The following is a 19,715-nucleotide window of genomic DNA, read 5'->3' on the forward strand; positions in this document are numbered from 1 at the left end:
CATCATCAGTGCTTCTTCCTGGAAGCTGCATGCAAATAAAAGAGCTGAGGTCTACCCCCAATTTGAGCGTGTTGACTGGGGCTGGCCTATGACGGGACGTATTTCTCAATTACTGTTGTGGAGAAGCAGTGGAAGAGACGACGACCTGGACTGCTCCTCTCTTGAGTCAAAGTCACGGTCACCCCAACAGAGCCAGTCAATAAACAAAAGGCAGAGTTACTACTACCGCGATATATATACGAGAAGCATTGTTTTCTTGCCAAGCTCCAACGATGGCTTGCGAGAGCGCATCAGCCCCCTTATGTTCTCTCGCTTTCATCTGCCTCAGCTACTCTTTCTTGGTGCTATGCATGCACGTTCCTTCGTCGTCATCGGTTTCATTCAGCTTCAACTTTTCCAACACTACTGGTGACGACCCCTGCGGCGGACTCGAGCTCATGTGCTACCGCGATGCGCATTTCGACAAGACCACATCAGCCATCGAGCTGACAAAGGACCTCCGAGGAGAAATCACCGACAGCCAAGGTCGGGTGTGGTACAAGCTGCCCGTGCCGCTATGGAAAGAGAGCACCGGCGAGGTAGCGAGCTTCACCACCACTTTCTCCTTCAACCTCACGCCGTCCGACTCCAACCGGTGCATGGACACATGGGCATCTCAGATGGGCGACGGCATGGCCTTCTTCCTTGCGCCTTGGCCTAACTCTAACTCGAGCACCGGCGGCGGCATCGTCCTGCCCAACGCAACCGCAACGGAAGGCGGCGACCTCTACCTTTTCAACCCCAGCAACCATTTCAACGCAACGGGTGACAATCGGGTTGTTGCCGTCGAGTTCGACACATTCTATAATGATCGATGGGACAACAGTACCATCCAGCACATCGGCATCGATGTCAACTCCATCGTGTCTGTGGCGAGCACGGACACTCCAGGGATGAACAACCTCACATCCCCCTTCACCAAGGCGGCCATGATCAGCTACGACAACGTGACCAAGATGCTAGCCATTGATCTGCAGATCAACGGTACTCCGTACGCCCTGAACACGACCGTCAACCTTACACAAAGCTTGCCGGAGATTGTGGCTGTCGGATTCTCAGCATCGACCGGCGACTGTGTGGAGCTGCACCAGCTCCTGTCTTGGTCCTTCAACTCGACACTCCAAGAACCCAAGTTGGCAGAGGTTGCCGGGGCAGTCATCAAACCAGAGCCCTCGGCGAAATTACTACTGGAGGTACTAGTTCCTACAGGATCTGTTCTCGTATGTGCAGGTGCCGTCCTTCTCCTATGGAGGACGCATGCAAGAAATCGCCGCCCACGTCAAGGTTCCGACAGTGAGGAATCCGACGAGCAAAACAACGGCGAGGCTGCCACCTTCGAAATGAGTGTCGCCGGTCCAAGACGTTACTACTACCGCGATCTCGCCGCTGCAACCGGCGGATTCGCAGACGAGAATTTGCTTGGGCGTGGGGGGTTTGGCAGCGTGTACCAGGGCCGGCTCCCCGGTTCTTCTAACGAGGACGACAATGAAGACCAGCAGCAGCAGCTGCAGCTGCAGCGGCGGCGGCAGGAGGTAGCCATCAAGAAGTTCAACTCGGAGTCATCGTCTCAGAGCCGGAAAGAGTTCGAGGCTGAGGTAAAGATCATAGCACGTCTAAGGCATCGCAATCTTGTGCAACTGCTAGGCTGGTGTGATAGCCGTAGAGGACTCTTGCTTGTCTACGAGCTCATGCCCGAAGGGAGCCTTGACAAACACATCTACAGCACTGACAAGGTCTTAAATTGGCCCGAGAGGTACAACATGCATCCTATCAAGAACATTGTTACTCGGTTATAGTTATATCTTTTTTCCTTCACTATTCTATCGAACCAATACTCCTGAACTGGCTTAGAACACTAGAAGAAATTGTATTTAACTCCAACAACTAATCAAATTTACTAATGTTTGCGAATAATTTCTCTCTTCATTTTATCTAACGCAAAACCCATTGGATACTTCATATTCTTTTTTTTCTTCTTTGTTAATTTTACAAACTAATTAGCAATAAATCCATCATCTATTTTTGTAATTTTTTCACCTTTGACCATGTAGAATATATACCATGTCTAAACACATACTAAAAACTGTCTACAGAAAAGCCAGGACGACTTATAATTTGGAACGGACTAAGTACAAGCTATAAGACTAATGGGTTGGTGTTTCAGAATTTTGTGACGATTTGTGGGATTTATCATTATTTTTCCAATCGTGTCTTGTGATTATTAATGTGGAAGCTGGTTCATAATTATTAATAGGAAAATCATGCATGAATGCATTCGGTGGTATATATTAAAACTACAAATTAACTTCGTGGTACAAGATTTAATCAAATACTATCTATAGGTACAAGATTATTCTGGGATTGGGATCAGCACTACACTACCTCCATCGGGACTGGGATCAACGTGTTGTGCACGGTGACATAAAGCCAAGCAACATCTTGCTTGACTCGTCCTACAACGCAAAGCTGGGAGACTTCGGTCTGGCCCGCCTCGGTGACCATGGCACCGGCCCGCAGACGACGGACCTCGTCAAGGGCACCATGGGGTACATCGATCCGGAGTTCGTCAACACGCACCGCCGAAGCACAGAGTCAGACATCTACAGCTTCGGCGTCGTCCTGCTCGAGATCGTCTCCGGCCGGTCACCTGTGGACCGCCAGGATCCGTCTTTCTCGCTCCTCAAGTGGGTAGAGACCTTGTACTGCCAGCAGGGCGTCGGCCGCGTCCTGGATGCCGCTGATGTGCGGCTGCGGGGAGACGAAGCCCATGACCGGCAGATGGAGCGTGCTCTGCTCGTCGGGCTCTGGTGCGCGCACCGTGACCCCGGGCAGCGCCCATCCATCGCTGAGGCCATGCAGGTCCTGCAGTCCGAGGAGTTGAAGCTGCCGGCGCTCTCGTTACACATGTACAGCAAGCTGGCGACGCCACCATCTGTTGGCAACGTTGCCTCGACGGTCGTCGATGACTCTGGTGTCTCCGGCAGCTCCTTCGCTAGCGGAGTCCGCTCGGCAGAGACCGCTGGCACGACGGCAGGCTCGTCGGAGTCGTTTGCCACTTTACCAGTAGTCCTACCACCCCATTCTACATGGTAGTATAATTATTGTTGTGTACTGTTCAAACTTTAATAAGCAAACTGCAATTGTAGCTTGTTTATTTCTTAGCTAACTTTGCGCCTATTAGATCCCTGCGCCAAGACAAATTTGGCGGGGATGAACTAAGAACTTCAGCAATTGTAGCCTGTTTATTTCTTGCTATGTTGTATAAGCTTGAATATTATTGTTCGCGAAGTGTTTTGTTTCCCAACCAATTGTCCTCCGAGCATCTAATTTGGGATCCATCTTTTATTATAAACGTTCCAAAATGAAAGAACATCTGTTTCACCTTCATACCCAAAAGTACGTGTCCCCAGATTTCCACTCAACTTGCGCAAGAGGCTGAGTCCCCAGATTTATTTTAGGATTTAACGGTGCTATGCTTTCAATGGTAGGCGACATCTCAGTCGACAGCGAGGCACCTATATATGGTGACTTCATGAATCTCGAGATCTGCTGGCTCAGTTCTTTAGAGATGCTCATAGGAGTAGGTTTGTGCACGTGTGTTCATAGAGGTTAGTGTGCATGCGTGTTGGGCATCTACATTGTACTATGTAATTCTAAAAAAAAAATATGACATCTTGCTACCTGTCCAAATTCTACTACGGATAAACAGTAGGGTCCTATTTATATCTATATCTATACCTAATGATGAAGAGGCAAAATTTCAGCCCATTTTTTCATCCATCTATTTTTTTGTCTGTCTTCCTCTAACTAGCGGACAATAGAGAGTTTCTTATGTCCGGACTTATAATATAGCTCATGCTGATACGAGTTAGAATAGCTCTTGTCTAGGGCGATACGGAGTCCGATTTCAAAACATATTGGGTCCGTCGTCATATGTGTTAGAACAACTCGCGTCCGGCGATGCAACGCACGGGCATATTTGATAGTATGCTTCGATACTCCAAAAAAGCCACCAAACCCTTTTTAAAAAACGAAGCACTTAGATAAAAAAAATTGGTTCTTTTATGGCGGAGACTGCCCATTCAGGTCAAGTCTTCAACTTAACATATATATATAGTCTTGTTTGATTGGCTAAAATTGGCTGAAAAACACTGTTCCGGCTGAATTATTGTGAGAGAAAAACACTGTTCCGGCTGAAAAAAGGAGCCGAATAAGTCAGATTATAAGATAAGCCGAACGGGGCCTAATGCACAGATTTTCTTAGATTTATTCTATTGTTTAAAATTATTATTATTTAAAATTATTTCATCATATTTGAGATCTGTCGGCTAAATCTTTTGGAGGTGGTCATCAATATAAAGCATGTGTGTATGTGTTCATGGGAATGAGTGTGCGTGTATGTTTGTGAGCGTCTTTACTCAAACTTTCATGTTAAAAAAAAGAAACTAAACAACAAAATACAACCTATGCGACGAGGTAAGAAGACATGGTCATCAAGGTTATGTTCGGGGAGGAACTAAAAAATAAATCAAATCACTATAAAAATTCCGAATTAACTTGAGAGCCAAAAACTGTCAAGAAAAATGCTTAAACCATCAAGCAAACTCTGTCATGGATAGAGGATAAAGGAAATTGTTTTCTTTGTATGTTTTGGCACTCAAGGATGATTTTCTTGAAGGCTGGTTGGCTGCCAAGGAATGTAGGACAACACCGCAACATCCAAGAAAATATAGAGTAAGAGCCAAAAAAAAAATAACTCTATGAGAGCTCTTTATCTTGGGCTCTTGTGAACCGAACTTGGGACCTGAGGCATCAGGTGAAGCACACTTTACACCACAGAGTAACTTGGTGTGTCTTGGCATCCGCAGGCGGTGTGAGGAAAACATTTGTATCCATGATCTAATAATCTCTTCTCAACACGGTTGTATCTGTGACAGATTTTGCCCAATCCGAAGCTCCATCATCGCCTCTGTCCATCTCTCGAGTCCCAATATTCTCCACCACATTGCCGCCACGTCTCCCCACATAGATATGCAAGTGCGATTAGGAAAGCATTTAGGGCTGTTTGGGATAGCTCCACCATTGAACAAGTGAATCTAGATCTAGGGTTCACCGTAGAGCAGCTACACTAGTGGATCTAAGATCCATTATGGATCTACCAGGGAACTATTCGGCTACAACAACTTTAGATCCACACAAGGCATTCTAGTTGGAATGCACTGATTTGCCCTCGAGATAGGCCCCATGTGTTGGTGTCTGAAAAAACTACGCGGTGTTCTTTATTTCTTCGCGGTCTAAAAAAAACTTCACAACCAAGGGGGTTGTGCCGTGGGCAGGCCAACCGTGTTGGCGGCTAGGAGGGTAGCGCCCTGGCCAGGCTAGCTGCGCCGGCTCCCAGGGGTGCCACGCCCCTGGCGAAGCCAGCCGTGCTGGCGGCTAGGGGGGCCGCGCCTCGGCTAGGCGAGTTGCGCCGGCGTTCAATGGGCCGTGCCCCAGCCAAACCAGACGTACTGGCATCCATGGGGCAGAAAAGGGGTTGGGGAGAAAAAGGGGGACAAGTTCCGGAGTTGGGGAGCTCGTTGTTCAGCAGTGGCCTCCTTGTTGGTCGCGGCGGGAGGGAGGAGGCGGGTGACGGAGTCTGGTGTTCACGAGAAGGAGAAGAATAGAATAGAAAACCAACTAGTATGGGAGGGAGGTGTGTAACTAGTGGCAGTGACGGATAACTTTTTCTAACTCCGCCAATTTAAGTTTGGTGGAGCACCCCTTGAGAAGCTCCACCAAAACGTTGAATCTGGCCTCCCGATCCACCATTTTGGTGAATCTAGATTTCGTGGAGTTAGACCGTTGGGGTAACTTTTGGTTGAGTGCAACTGTTTTGTATTCCTATTCAAATCCGAGACATCTGTTTTGTATTTCTATTCAAAAATATCCAAATCCATATTTGTATTTCAAATTAAAATGTAGTAAAATGTGATATCAGGATCCGATACCCTGCCTTTTTCATCCCTATATGTGATCTCTTGTATTTTGTTTACTTCCTTTCATTTACACACTTTAATATTTAAATCATCTCTCCACGTAACTACTACATAATACTTCTGGTTGCCAAGCCAATCCTCTGTCACCACTAATCTTACCTAGGAAGGCTGATGCGAAGCAGAAACTGGACGAGGCGGTGGCGCCAATGGTGGCCCACAAATAGGCCTGTTCATTCATGGTTTGGTTCCAAACGGTTGGAACCCGAAACCAGCCTAGATCAACCCACAGGCCACAACGACCAATACGACCAATACCTTTCCTTCAAATCAAAAAATATAAAAATACGACCAATACCTTCTAGGGCCATGCATAGACCGGAAGCATAGCCCATGGATAGGCACGGCACCCTGAGCAATAGGGCCCGATCTAATTCTACTCGGGCCTTGCCTTAATGGGCCTGTGTCAGGCAAGGACGGGCCACCCAATTAGCTTTCGATTATATAGGACCTACATTTTAGAAAAGGGCTTAGTATGCTAGGAATATTTTTCTTGGTCTGCTACTCTGGTGTATATGGTAGTCGCAGTAAAATAAAATTAACGCCTCTGATCCCTTCCTGTTTCAACCAACCTCTAAGAGTTCCCAATAAATCATGCATCGAGAATTTTTGTCAAGAATAGAAAAAATCACTCCCCAAGAGTTTCCAATACCACCTCTTAGTCTTTTGCCACTTCGAAAATATCTGCGCGTCTTCCACGGATTTATCACCGTCCCAATTTAAGGTGGAAAGACGTGGGAATAGAATAAATAGTAGGAAAAGATTCCTGATGCAAACATACAATAGAGAAAAGAATATATATATATATATATATATGATAATTTAGAAATAGTATATATGATTCCTGATATAAAATTATCTTCTATATTTTAGGAGTGAATTATAGAAAACTGTTGAAGACGGTTTTATTTTTTCCTTCCAATACTTTTTTGCGAGTTGGAAAACTCTATGGTTTAAGCTGCGTATGAAAGGTGAGCTCCAAAACTAAATTTGTATACAAGAATAAGGCATCAGGTGAACTGATCATAGATAAGTTAATATGGCTTCCATGTGGTGGAACATGCCCACTCGAGTTCAAGTCCTCGACTTGGCATGAGTACTCGTATTTTTCTAAATTTATTCCAGGATTTAACGGCCCTATACTTTCAGTGGTAGGCGACGACCCCGCTGGCTCAGTCCTTCGGAGCGGCTCAAAAGGATAGGATTTGTGCGCGTGTGTTCATACGTGTGGACGTCTATATTATACTGCATAATTCTAAAAAAAAGAATAAGGCATCAGGCTGCCTTTTTAATATAGTGTTAAGCTTAAACATGTGCGCGGTGCACCGAAAAGATTACAATAGCACAAAAATTTTCAATGTGATTATGGATTTGGTGGCCCATGCCTATGAAAAATTTTAGTTGCACGTTTTATATCAGTGAGCTATAGCTACTATTTGTGCAGGAGTCTACATGGACCAATATATGGAACCCACCGTAACATAAAAAAATGAAGTGACATGAGAGATCTGCTGCGAAATGAAGCGAGGCAAAAATGAAAAATAATACCCGCACCTCTTTTTGTTATATCATCCATGCATGATGATGAAAGATCAGACGCATCAAGCAGAGTGCCCGGTGCCCCTGTCGCGAACTCCATGGAGCCGATAGGAGCGGTGGTGGGGAGTTGGGGACAAGAAAAGGGGCAGGACTTTCATAAATAAAAAAACATCATCCATGTGGGAGACATCCCTCGGTTTCCTGGTTAAGATAAAAAGTGATCTTCTCACGTAGATCAAAAAAAGTTATTTTCACGTAGATCGAGAAAATCCTCGAACCTATGTTTCACTTATGCATAGCGGCAGCGTAGCTCACGTGAGACTGTGCCTGCCTTTAGACATGTGCTTCACGCAGATCGAGAAAATCCTGAAACCGCTGCTCCACTTATATGTATACATGAGGCAGCGTAGCTCACATGAGACTGTGCCAGCCCTTAAACATGTGCTTAACGTAGATTCAGAAAATTTTCGAACCGTGTTCCACTTATATATAGCGGCAGTGCAGTCCATGTGAGACTACGACGCATGTGTTTTTAGCATGAGACTGGCAACGAGATTTTTTTATAATGTGTAAACCTACGCATGCGAAGGTGGGGAGTCCAACTCCCGACCTGGAGCTTGTCACTACGGGGAACGCTGCCAACCGAGCAAACTGCTATGGGTAATTTATTTTAATGGTTCCAATAAACAAATGAGTGGTGCAGCTTGAGAGACTTACCATCCATGTCGTCGTCAGGTTATCAATCGCTCAGCTCTGCCACTCGACTGATTCAACTCTGACTGAGGCGTCGCTCAATAATTCATCCATCACATTGAAGGAAAGATCTATATATATATATTAATATTTATATACATATATTAATATTTTTATATAAAATTAGTGAAAATTATTTATTGAAGTGAACAATATTTATTTAGGACGGAGCGAGTAACAGTTACACGTCGGCCTAGAACCATGCGCTGAGTACTTCCTACTTCCACGCGCGCAGTTGCCTGGGTTGTTTCTCTACTCCTTTTTCTACACCCAATAATGATAAGGGCCTGTTTAGATGCAACCCAAAACCCAAAATTTTTCAAGATTCCCCATCACATCGAATCTTATGGCACATGCATGGAGTACTAAATGTAGACGAAAAAAAACTAATTATACAGTTAGCCGAGAAATCGTGAGACGAATCTTTTAAGCCTAAATAGTCCATAATTGGAATATTTTTGCCAAATAAAAACGAAAGTGCTACAGTAGCCAAAAGCCAAAAATTTTCGGAACTAAATGGGGCCTAAGTGGAGGCAGCGGCCCATGCGCTCTAGGAGCCCAGGTAAATCTTTTTTTTTTCTTGTTGTTGGCCTCAACTCTATATACAAGATAGTAAATACAAAAGCCACAATAAGAGATTGGGTCTTCTATGACAATTTTCTGGATTATGACGGACCTTCTATGACAACAGCATATTGTCAGAGAAGGGGTATTGTGACAAGAAAAAGCCTGTAATTATGACCGAATACTAAAAATTGTCACAATCAGTAATTCTGACACTCTGATTGTGACAATTGTAGGCTTTTTCTTGTCACAGTACCCCTTCTCTGACAATATGCTGTTGTCATAGAAGGTCCGTCATAATCCAGAAAATTGTCATAGAAGGCCCAATCTCTTGTAGTGAGCATATATATTATTTTCACAGATATTATAATATTATCGTATTACCCTATAATTTGTTCTCCCAGATCTGGGATATTGTTCCCTTGTGAAGATGGAACATTGTTTGCTGATCCTAAACATGGTCTCTATATAATAAAAGAGAATGTTCTTTCTTTATGAGATAAATGTTTGATAATAAAATTTATCTACATATATCCATGCGGGTCTTGTTTTAAAGGATTTATTACAATAAACACAATAGTGTAATCAAAATTTAATTTACATTTTTAATTTGTAAACTATAGATTTTTAAATTTGTAGCAAACCATGCCATCATCATGTTATTTTACTATGCATGCATACATGTTCTTGTATGAGTACGACCTCAGTATACAACGTTAAGTGAAACGCAGCTGAGAGCAACCACAATATGAACTTGGTAGTCCATATGGTCAGCTTTTATATCAGTGAGCTATAGCTACTATTTGTGCAAGAGTCTATATGGACCAATATATGGAACCCACCGTAACATAAAAAATGAGTAAAGTGCAGCAGCGGTCCCTAAACTTGTACCGCTGTGTCATCCCGGTCCCTAAACTCACAAATCAACCGTTTATGTCCTCAAACTTGTTCATCTGTGTCATCTCGGTCCCTAAACTTGTTCGGCTGTGTCATCCCTGTCTCTAAACTTGCAAATCGACCGTTTAAGTCCTCAAACTTGTTCAGTTGTGTCATCCCGCTCCCTAAACTTAGTCTCATCTGGGTCAAAACAGGGTGATCTAAAAACTTTATATAAAAAATAATTCATAATTTTTTATATGAACCCGAATGAAGACAAACTTTATATCAAAATTGAAGCCCTCGACGCGATCTACGACTTTGTTGTTGAAAAGTTTTTGAATTAAAACTGTTTAGGGTCCCAAAATATTATTGTATGTTTATAGATTTTGAAACTTGAAATTTAAAATTAAATTTTGGGATACTAAATGACTTCAAACAAAAAACTTTTCAACTACAAAGTTGTAGATTGTATTGAGAACTATAACTTTCATATAGACCATATCAATATTCAAGATTGTTTGATAATTTTAAATTTCAAATTTCAAATTTCAAATTTTGAAATTAGTTTATGATCTTTCCTTCACACTGAAGGACAAATGGTAGTTTTTAAATACTACATCCGTTCTAAATTACAAGTTGTTTTAACTTATTTTTTATACATTCATTTTATTATACATCTAGACATATATTATATCTAGATACATAACAAATTAATATACTAAATAAGTCAAAGTAATTTATAATTTAGAACAGAGGGAGTACAAGTTATGGTTGGCATACTCGATACCACCTTCTTGTGCAGTGAGCCCTAATCCAACTGTAAATTAATGTATGTCAGGGCGAAGCACAAGTTGATCAATCTTTTTGGCACAAGATCAGAGAACTAATCTCCCTTTTTTGTATTTAAAATTATGCACGCCTGGCGCATCTCGATGCAAGTCAAGTCTTCCCCAAAAAAGCCAACTTCGTTATTACTACGACTGTTGTATACTCATAAACGAGATCTCGATGCAAGTCAAGCCTTCCTCAACAAACCAAATTCATTATTTCACTCATGGTTAGATTCCCCCACAGAAAAGAACACAAGGTGTCACATCGGGTACCACATCAGATATCACATCGGGTGTTCGCATACTAATAATAAAATTAATTACAGAAGTCAGGACTAATTCGTGAGATGAATCTATTAAGGTTAATTAATCAAATATTAGCATATGTTTAGTGTAGCACCACATTGTCAAATCATAGACTAATTAGGCTTAATAGATTCGTCTTGCAAATTAGTCTCAATCTGTGCAATTAGTTTTGTAATTAGTCTACGTTTAATACTTTAAATTAGTGTCAAACATTCGATGTGACATAGACTAAACTTTAGTAGGTGGAACCAAACACCCCATGTCTGTACCGCAGATCTATACTGCAGATCTAATTTATGAGTAGGCTCTACAACAAACTTTTAAAAATAAAAGAGTGTTAGATTTAAAATTAGTTTACAAAAAGTGTTAAAAAAATTCCCCAACGCCGACCAGCTTGACTTTGCCTCTCTGTATCAAATAGCTGGCTTAGGAGGTGTTTGGTTCTTTAGTCGCTCCTAAAATTTATGTCACATCAAATATTTAGATACTAATAAGGAGCATTAAATATAGATTAATTACAAAACCAATTGCATAGATGGAGACTAATTTGCGAGATGATTCTTTAAGCCTAATTAATCTGTCATTAGCACATGTTTACTGTAGCACAACGTTGTCAAATCATGGACTAATTAGGCTAAAAAGATTCGTCTCGCAAATTAGTCGCAAGTTGTGCAATTAGTTTAATAATTAATCTATATTTAATACTCCATACATGTATCAAACATTCGAAGTGACATGAATTTTAGATAACCAAACAGGACCTTATTCGTCTCACGCACAAGATAAACACTGTATAGGCAGATGGGACTCGTCGTCCTTTGGTGTCCGCATCATCATCATCATCAGTGCTTCTTCCTGGAAGCTGCAGTGATGGGCATGCAAGTAAATTCACGTGTTGACTGGGGTTGGCCTATGACGGGACGTAGAGACGACGACTTGGACTGTTGTGGAGAAGCAGTGGAAGAGATATGAACCGTAGAGACGACGACTTGGACTGCTCCTCTCTTCAGCCAAAGTCACGGTCACCCCAACAGAGCCAGTCAATAAACAAAAGGCAGAGTTACTACTACCGCGATATATATACGAGAAGCATTGTTTTCTTGCCAAGCTCCAACGATGGCTCGCGCGAGCGCATCAGCCCCCTTATATTCTCTCGCTTTCATCTGCCTCAGCTACTCTTTCTTGGTGCTATGCATGCACGTTCCTTCGTCGTCATCGGTTTCATTCAGCTTCAACTTTTCCAACACTACTGGTGACGACCCCTGCGGCGGACTCGAGCTCATGTGCTACCGCGATGCGCATTTCGACAAGACCACATCAGCCATCGAGCTGACAAAGGACCTCCGAGGAGAAATCACCGACAGCCAAGGTCGGGTGTGGTACAAGCTGCCCGTGCCGCTATGGAAAGAGAGCACCGGCGAGGTAGCGAGCTTCACCACCACTTTCTCCTTCAACCTCACGCCGTCCGACTCCAACCGGTGCATGGACACATGGGCATCTCAGACGGGCGACGGCATGGCCTTCTTCCTTGCGCCTTGGCCTAACTCTAACTCGAGCACCGGCGGCGGCATCGTCCTGCCCAACGCAACCGCAATGGAAGGCGGCGACCTCTACCTTTTCAACCCCAGCAACCATTTCAACGCAACGGGTGACAATCGGGTTGTTGCCGTCGAGTTCGACACATTCTATAATGTGGGATGGGACAACAGTACCATCCAGCACATCGGCATCGATGTCAACTCCATCGTGTCTGTGGCGAGCACGGACACTCCAGGGATGAACAACCTCACATCCCCCTTCACCAAGGCGGCCATGATCAGCTACGACAACGTGACCCAGATGCTAGCCGTTGATCTGCAGATCAACGGTACTCCGTACGCCCTGAACACGACCGTCAACCTTACACAAAGCTTGCCGGAGATTGTGGCTGTCGGATTCTCAGCATCGACCGGCGACTGTGTGGAGCTGCACCAGCTCCTGTCTTGGTCCTTCAACTCGACACTCCAAGAACCCAAGTTGGCAGAGGTTGCCGGGGCAGTCATCAAACCAGAGCCCTCGGCGAAATTACTACTGGAGGTACTAGTTCCTACAGGATCTGTTCTCGTATGTGCAGGTGCCGTCCTTCTCCTATGGAGGACGCATGCAAGAAATCGCCGCCCAAGTCAAGGTTCCGACAGTGAGGAATCCGACGAGCAAAACAACGGCGAGGCTGCCACCTTCGAAATGAGTGTCGCCGGTCCAAGACGTTACCACTACCGCGATCTCGCCGCTGCAACCGGCGGATTCGCAGACGAGAATTTGCTTGGGCGTGGGGGGTTTGGCAGCGTGTACCAGGGCCGGCTCCCCGGTTCTTCTAACGAGGACGACAATGAAGACCAGCACCAGCAGCAGCTGCAGCTGCAGCGGCGGCGGCAGGAGGTAGCCATCAAGAAGTTCAACTCGGAGTCATTGTCTCAGAGCCGGAAAGAGTTCGAGGCTGAGGTAAAGATCATAGCACGTCTAAGGCATCGCAATCTTGTGCAACTGCTAGGCTGGTGTGATAGCCGTAGAGGACTCTTGCTTGTCTACGAGCTCATGCCCGAAGGGAGCCTTGACAAACACATCTACAGCACTGACAAGGTCTTAAATTGGCCCGAGAGGTACAACATGCATCCTATCAATAACATTAATTGTTACTCGGTTATAGTTATATCTTTTTTCCTTCACTATTCTATCGAACCAATACTCCTGAACTGGCTTAGAACACTAGAAGAAATTGTATTTAACTCCAACAACTAATCAAATTTACTAATGTTTGCGAATAATTTCTATCTTCATTTTATCTAACGCAAAACCCATTGGATACTTCATATTCTTTTTTTCTTCTTTGTTAATTTTACAAACTAATTAGCAATAAATCCATCATCTATTTTTGTAATTTTTTCACCTTTGACCATGTAGAATATATACCATGTCTAAACACATACTAAAAACTGTCTATAGAAAAGCCAGGACGACTTATAATTTGAAACGGACTAAGTACAAGCTATAAGACTAATGGGTTGGTGTTTCAGAATTTTGTGACGATTTGTGGGATTTATCATTATTTTTCCAATCGTGTCTTGTGATTATTAATGTGGAAGCTGGTTCATAATTATTAATAGGAAAATCATGCATGAATGCATTCGGTGGTATATATTAAAACTACAAATTAACTTTGTGGTACAAGATTAAATCAAATACTATCTATAGGTACAAGATTATTCTGGGATTGGGATCAGCACTACACTACCTCCATCGGGACTGGGATCAACGTGTTGTGCACGGTGACATAAAGCCAAGCAACATCTTGCTTGACTCGTCCTACAACGCAAAGCTGGGAGACTTCGGTCTGGCCCGCCTCGGTGACCATGGCACCGGCCCGCAGACGACGGACCTCGTCAAGGGCACCATGGGGTACATCGATCCGGAGTTCGTCAACACGCACCGCCGAAGCACAGAGTCAGACATCTACAGCTTCGGCGTCGTCCTGCTCGAGATCGTCTCCGGCCGGTCACCTGTGGACCGCCAGGATCCGTCTTTCTCGCTCCTCAAGTGGGTAGAGACCTTGTACTGCCAGCAGGGCGTCGGCCGCGTCCTGGATGCCGCTGATGTGCGGCTGCGGGGAGACGAAGCCCATGACCGGCAGATGGAGCGTGCTCTGCTCGTCGGGCTCTGGTGCGCGCACCGTGACCCCGGGCAGCGCCCATCCATCGCTGAGGCCATGCAGGTCCTGCAGTCCGAGGAGTTGAAGCTGCCGGCGCTCTCGTTACACATGTACAGCAAGCTGGCGACGCCACCATCTGTTGGCAACGTTGCCTCGACGGTCGTCGATGACTCTGGTGTCTCCGGCAGCTCCTTCGCTAGCGGAGTCCGCTCGGCAGAGACCGCTGGCACGACGGCAGGCTCGTCGGAGTCGTTTGCCACTTTACCAGTAGTCCTACCACCCCATTCTACATGGTAGTATAATTATTGTTGTGTACTGTTCAAACTTTAATAAGCAAACTGCAATTGTAGCTTGTTTATTTCTTAGCTAACTTTGCGCCTATTAGATCCCTGGGCCAAGACAAATTTGGCGGGGATGAACTAAGAACTTCAGCAATTGTAGCCTGTTTATTTCTTGCTATGTTGTATAAGCATGAATATTATTGTTCGCGAAGTGTTTTGTTTCCCAACCAATTGTCCTCCGAGCATCTAATTTGGGATCTATCTTTTATTATGAACGTTCCAAAATGAAAGAACATCTGTTTCACCTTCATACCCAAAAGTACGTGTCCCCAGATTTCCACTCAACTTGCGCAAGAGGCTGAGTCCCCAGATTTATTTTAGGATTTAACGGTGCTATGCTTTCAATGGTAGGCGACGTCCCAGTCGACAGCGAGGCACCTATATATGGTGACTTCATGAATCTCGAGATCTGCTGGCTCAGTTCTTTAGAGATGCTTATAGGGGTAGGTTTGTGCACGTGTGTTCATAGAGGTTAGTGTGCATTTGTGCTGGGCATCTACATTGTACTATGTAATTTAAAAAAAATATGACATCTTGCTACCTGTCCAAATTCTACTATGGATAAACAGTAGGGTCCTATTTATATCTATATCTATACCTAATAATGAAGAGGCAAAATTTCAGCCCATTTTTTCATCCATCTATTTTCTTGTATGTCTTCCTCTAACTAGCGGACAATAGAGAGTTTCTTATGTCCGGACTTATAATATAGCTCACGCTGATACGAGTTAGAATAGCTCTTGTCTAGGGCGATACGGAGTCCGATTTCAAAACATATTGGGTCCGTCGTCATATGTGTTAGAACAACTCGCGTCCGGCGATGCAACGCACGAGCATATTTGATAGTATGCTTGGATACTCCAAAAAAGCCACCAAACCCTTTTTAAAAAATGAAGCACTTAGATAAAAAAAATTGGTTCTTTTATGGCGGAGACTGCCCATTCAGGTCAAGTCTTCAACTTAACATATATATATATATATATATATATATATATATATATATATATATATATATATATATATATATATATAGTCTCGTTCGATTGGCTGAAATTGGCTGAAAAATACTGTTCCGGCTGAATTATTGTGAGAGAAAAACACTGTTCTGGCTGAAAAAAGGAGCCGAATAAGTCAGATTATAAGATAAGCCGAACGGAGCCTAATGCACATATTTTCTTAGATTTATTCTATTATTTAAAATTATTATTATTTAAAATTATTTCATCATTTTTGAGATCTGTCGGCTAAATCTTTTGGAGGTGATCATCAATATAAAGCATGTGTGTATGTGTTCATGGGAATGAGTGTGCGTGTATGTTTGTGAGCGTCTTTACTCAAACTTTCCTGTTAAAAAAAAGAAACTAAACAACAACATACAACCTATGCGACGAGGTAAGAAGACATGGTCATCAAGGTTATGTTCGGGGAGGAACTAAAAAATAAATCAAATCACTATAAAAATTCCGAATTAACTTGAGAGCCAAAAACTGTCAAGAAAAATGCTTAAACCATCAAGCAAATTCTGTCATGGATAGAGGATAAAGGAAATTGTTTTCTTTGTATGTTTTGGCACTCAAGGATGATTTTCTTGAAGGCTGGTTGGCTGCCAAGGAATGTAGGACAACACCGCAACATCCAAGAAAATATAGAGTAAGAGCCAAAAAAAAATAACTCAATGAGAGCTCTTTATCTTGGGCTCTTGTGAACCGAACTTGGGACCTGAGGCATCAGGTGAAGCACACTTTACACCACAGAGTAACTTGGTGTGTCTTGGCATCCGCAGGCGGTGTGAGGAAAACATTTGTATCCATGATCTAATAATCTCGTCTCAACACGATTGTATCTGTGACAGATTTTGCCCAATCCGAAGCTCCATCATCGCCTCTATCCATCTCTCGAGTCCCAATATTCTCCACCACATTGCCGCCACATCTCCCCACATAGATATGCAAGTGCGATTAGGAAAGCACTAGAAAGCAACGTGCGGCGTTGCCGCGCGGCCACCTGGGTCGAACCAGTTGTGCAGGAGATGAACCTAGTGTTGATCTTTTACTTTGAGGATAACTAGCAGAACTGTACGAGGTCTTTTAATATTTTAAATATATTGTGTTTGTTGTAAAAGAAATTTTCATATAAAGTCTAGAATCTCCAAGTTTCATATAGAAATTTTGAAAATGGGCAATAGCGGTTATAGACGTGGTTATTTAAGACTAACAGCATATGGCTGGATTTTAACGGGTGACAATAAACCTTTGCTTGATCTGATTTGTCAAATATTATACAGATGCCAATTGAGATCTGGATTATGAATATCTGAAAGTAAATGAAAAGAATACTTCTATACGTGAAATGGATAAAGACAGAAAAAGTAAATCGCTAATATTGAACATTTGAAGTTGCACTAATTCATATGATATTATATATCTACTGCATAGATCTAGTCATGAGAAACTTAACAAAACTTAATTTGATCTACATGAGAAACTCAACAAAACTTAATTTTTCATTTTGTGATTTTTTCTGTGATTTTGTATAAGATTATTTACGCCATTGTAGCTTAAGGGACAAGATGATCTCGACGCGCTTGTTGAGAGCAACACCAAAAGCATCTCTGATCAGCTGACTGTTATGAAATCCCACTTCAACAAACTGGATGAGATGTCCTCAACCCTTTCAATCTTGCCGAAACGAATAGAAAAAGATTTAAAGCAAGAGCAGAGTGACGACATCTTCAGAATTTTTAGAAAAGACATAGAGGTAGCTCTTGGGTTTCTTATGCTATGATCAGCCTCTAATTCGATATGAATCTGTTACTTACATTTGTCTTTTGGTTTTTTGTGATGGCTGGCACGTGCGCACAAATAATTATCTTATCAACTTGCTAGTTTCTGAGTTTCCCTGTCGTCGCAGTAGATATCAGTTCGGTTTCACATAAATATACAAGCTAGCTCAAATTTGGAGATGGCTCAAATTATATGGTGAATCTCGCATTCTATTTTGCATTCTGAAACCATGTCACTTGTATTCCATTTTGCATTCTGAAACCAGGTCACTTGGGTTGCCAAAAAAGGCAATGCAGAACCAGTGTTTGGACACTGGCTGATCATTGCCTCTTTGTGCAGGAGATTGTTAGAGCTGTCAGATCTCTCAATAGTAAGATTGATGCAATCCGAATGCCAACAGTATGTATCCATTACTATAGTAAGCAAGTCGAAGTTCCATCTGTATCTCCTCTTTAGTTTCTATGTTTTTCATCTTGACTGAAGGACCAGAGATGCACAACCAACGGAAGGCCCCTGATGAACCAACTACCAGTTGATAGAAATGAAAGGCCCTAGGTGAACCAAACACCAGAGGTAACCCGGGTGAGCCAAACACCAGTAGCAACCGTGGTGAACCAAACATCAGCAGCAAATGGAAGGCAGCTGGTGAGCCAAACACCAAATGAGAAAACTCTGATGAGCCAAACACCAGTAGCAAATGGAAGATCCCAGATAAGCCAAGTACCGGCAGCAAATGGGAAACCTCTGATGAACCAAATACCAGCGACAAAGGGAAGACCCATGAACGCTCAGCAGAGCGGCCGGGATGGCCACGGCGGCGGTGGCTGGCCGGCCGGCCGACGAGCTGGGCCAGGCCCGCGCGGTACCGGGAGGTGGTCCGTGGCCTGCTGGCCACGCGCGCAGGCGCTGCTGCAGCGGCGCAGCACGGCCGCACGACCGCGGTAGGGACGGTTAGAGCGAGGCGGTAGGGGCGGAGGGCGATAGGGAGGTGCCTGCTGACCGCAAGAATGACGGTGGCAAGTGCTCAAGCCGGCCATGGCGCTTGCTGCCGTGAGGAAGAGAGAGTGAGGGAAGGGGAGCTGAGCAGAGAGGGCGCAAGGGCGAGCGAGGAGCCGTGCATAGGCTCCATGTGCGACGCGTCGGGATGGCCGGGACCGGAACGGCCTGGTCCGCCGCGCTCGTACCCCGCCTGCGCCGGGGTCATCGGGCTCTCACCCGCGCCGGGATGGCCAGAGCGCAGCGCCCGTGATGGGAGGAGCCGATGAGGGAGGTGCCGGAGTCGCCCCGAGCGGGTTCGTGAAGATTCGCGGCCGTCCGGGTTTGACGGTGAGAGACCCGTTACGCCCTCGATTGGACAGTCCTTATCGCGAGCTGCCTTAATCCGACGGTTAGCAGGCTAACGGGTGCCCGCGATTTGGTAGCAGAATTCCTATTAAGAGATTTAGGGCTGTTTGGGATAGCTCCACCATTGAACAAGTGAATCTAGATCTGGGATTCACCGTGGAGTAGCTTCACTAGTGGATCTAAGATCCACTATGGATCTACCAAGGAATTATTTGGCTACAACAACTTTAGATCCACACAAGGCATTCGGGTTGGAATGCACTGATTTGCCCTCGAGATAGGCCCCATGTGTTGGTGTATGAAAAAAACTACGCGGTGTTCTTTATTTCCTCGAGGTCTAAACAAACTTCACAATCAAGGGGGTTGCGCCACGGGCAGGCCAACTGTGTTGGTGGCCAGGAGGGTTGCGCCCCGGCCAGGCTGCCAGGGGTGCCATGCCCCTGGCGAAGCCAGTCGTGCCGGCGGCCAGGGGGGCGCGCCTCGGCTAGGCGAGTTGCGTTGGCGCTCAAGGGGCCTTGCCCCAGCCAAACTAGCCGTGCCCCGCATCCAGGGGCAGAAAGGGGCTGGGGAGAAAAAGGGGGACAAGTTCCGGAGTAGGGGAGCTCGCTGTTGAGCAG

At 44.4% G+C, this 19,715-nt stretch overlaps 2 protein-coding genes across 2 annotated transcripts; both read left to right on the forward strand.

Moving 5' to 3' along the window:
* Positions 1-259: 259 nt before the first annotated feature.
* Positions 260-3,337, forward strand: LOC136487115 (L-type lectin-domain containing receptor kinase IX.1-like). The gene is made up of 2 exons (XM_066484247.1): positions 260-1,792; positions 2,382-3,337. Exons 1-2 carry the CDS (start codon positions 273-275, stop codon positions 3,130-3,132), a joined length of 2,271 nt encoding a protein of 756 aa, XP_066340344.1. The 5' UTR covers positions 260-272; the 3' UTR covers positions 3,133-3,337.
* Positions 3,338-11,932: 8,595 nt separating this feature from the next.
* On the forward strand, positions 11,933-15,138 carry LOC136487114 (L-type lectin-domain containing receptor kinase IX.1-like). The gene is made up of 2 exons (XM_066484246.1): positions 11,933-13,584; positions 14,177-15,138. Exons 1-2 carry the CDS (start codon positions 12,062-12,064, stop codon positions 14,925-14,927), a joined length of 2,274 nt encoding a protein of 757 aa, XP_066340343.1. The 5' UTR covers positions 11,933-12,061; the 3' UTR covers positions 14,928-15,138.
* The last annotated feature ends 4,577 nt before the right edge of the window (positions 15,139-19,715 follow it).

Source organism: Miscanthus floridulus, chromosome 10 (assembly GCF_019320115.1).
Source record: "Miscanthus floridulus cultivar M001 chromosome 10, ASM1932011v1, whole genome shotgun sequence".
Lineage (NCBI taxonomy): Eukaryota > Viridiplantae > Streptophyta > Magnoliopsida > Poales > Poaceae > Miscanthus > Miscanthus floridulus.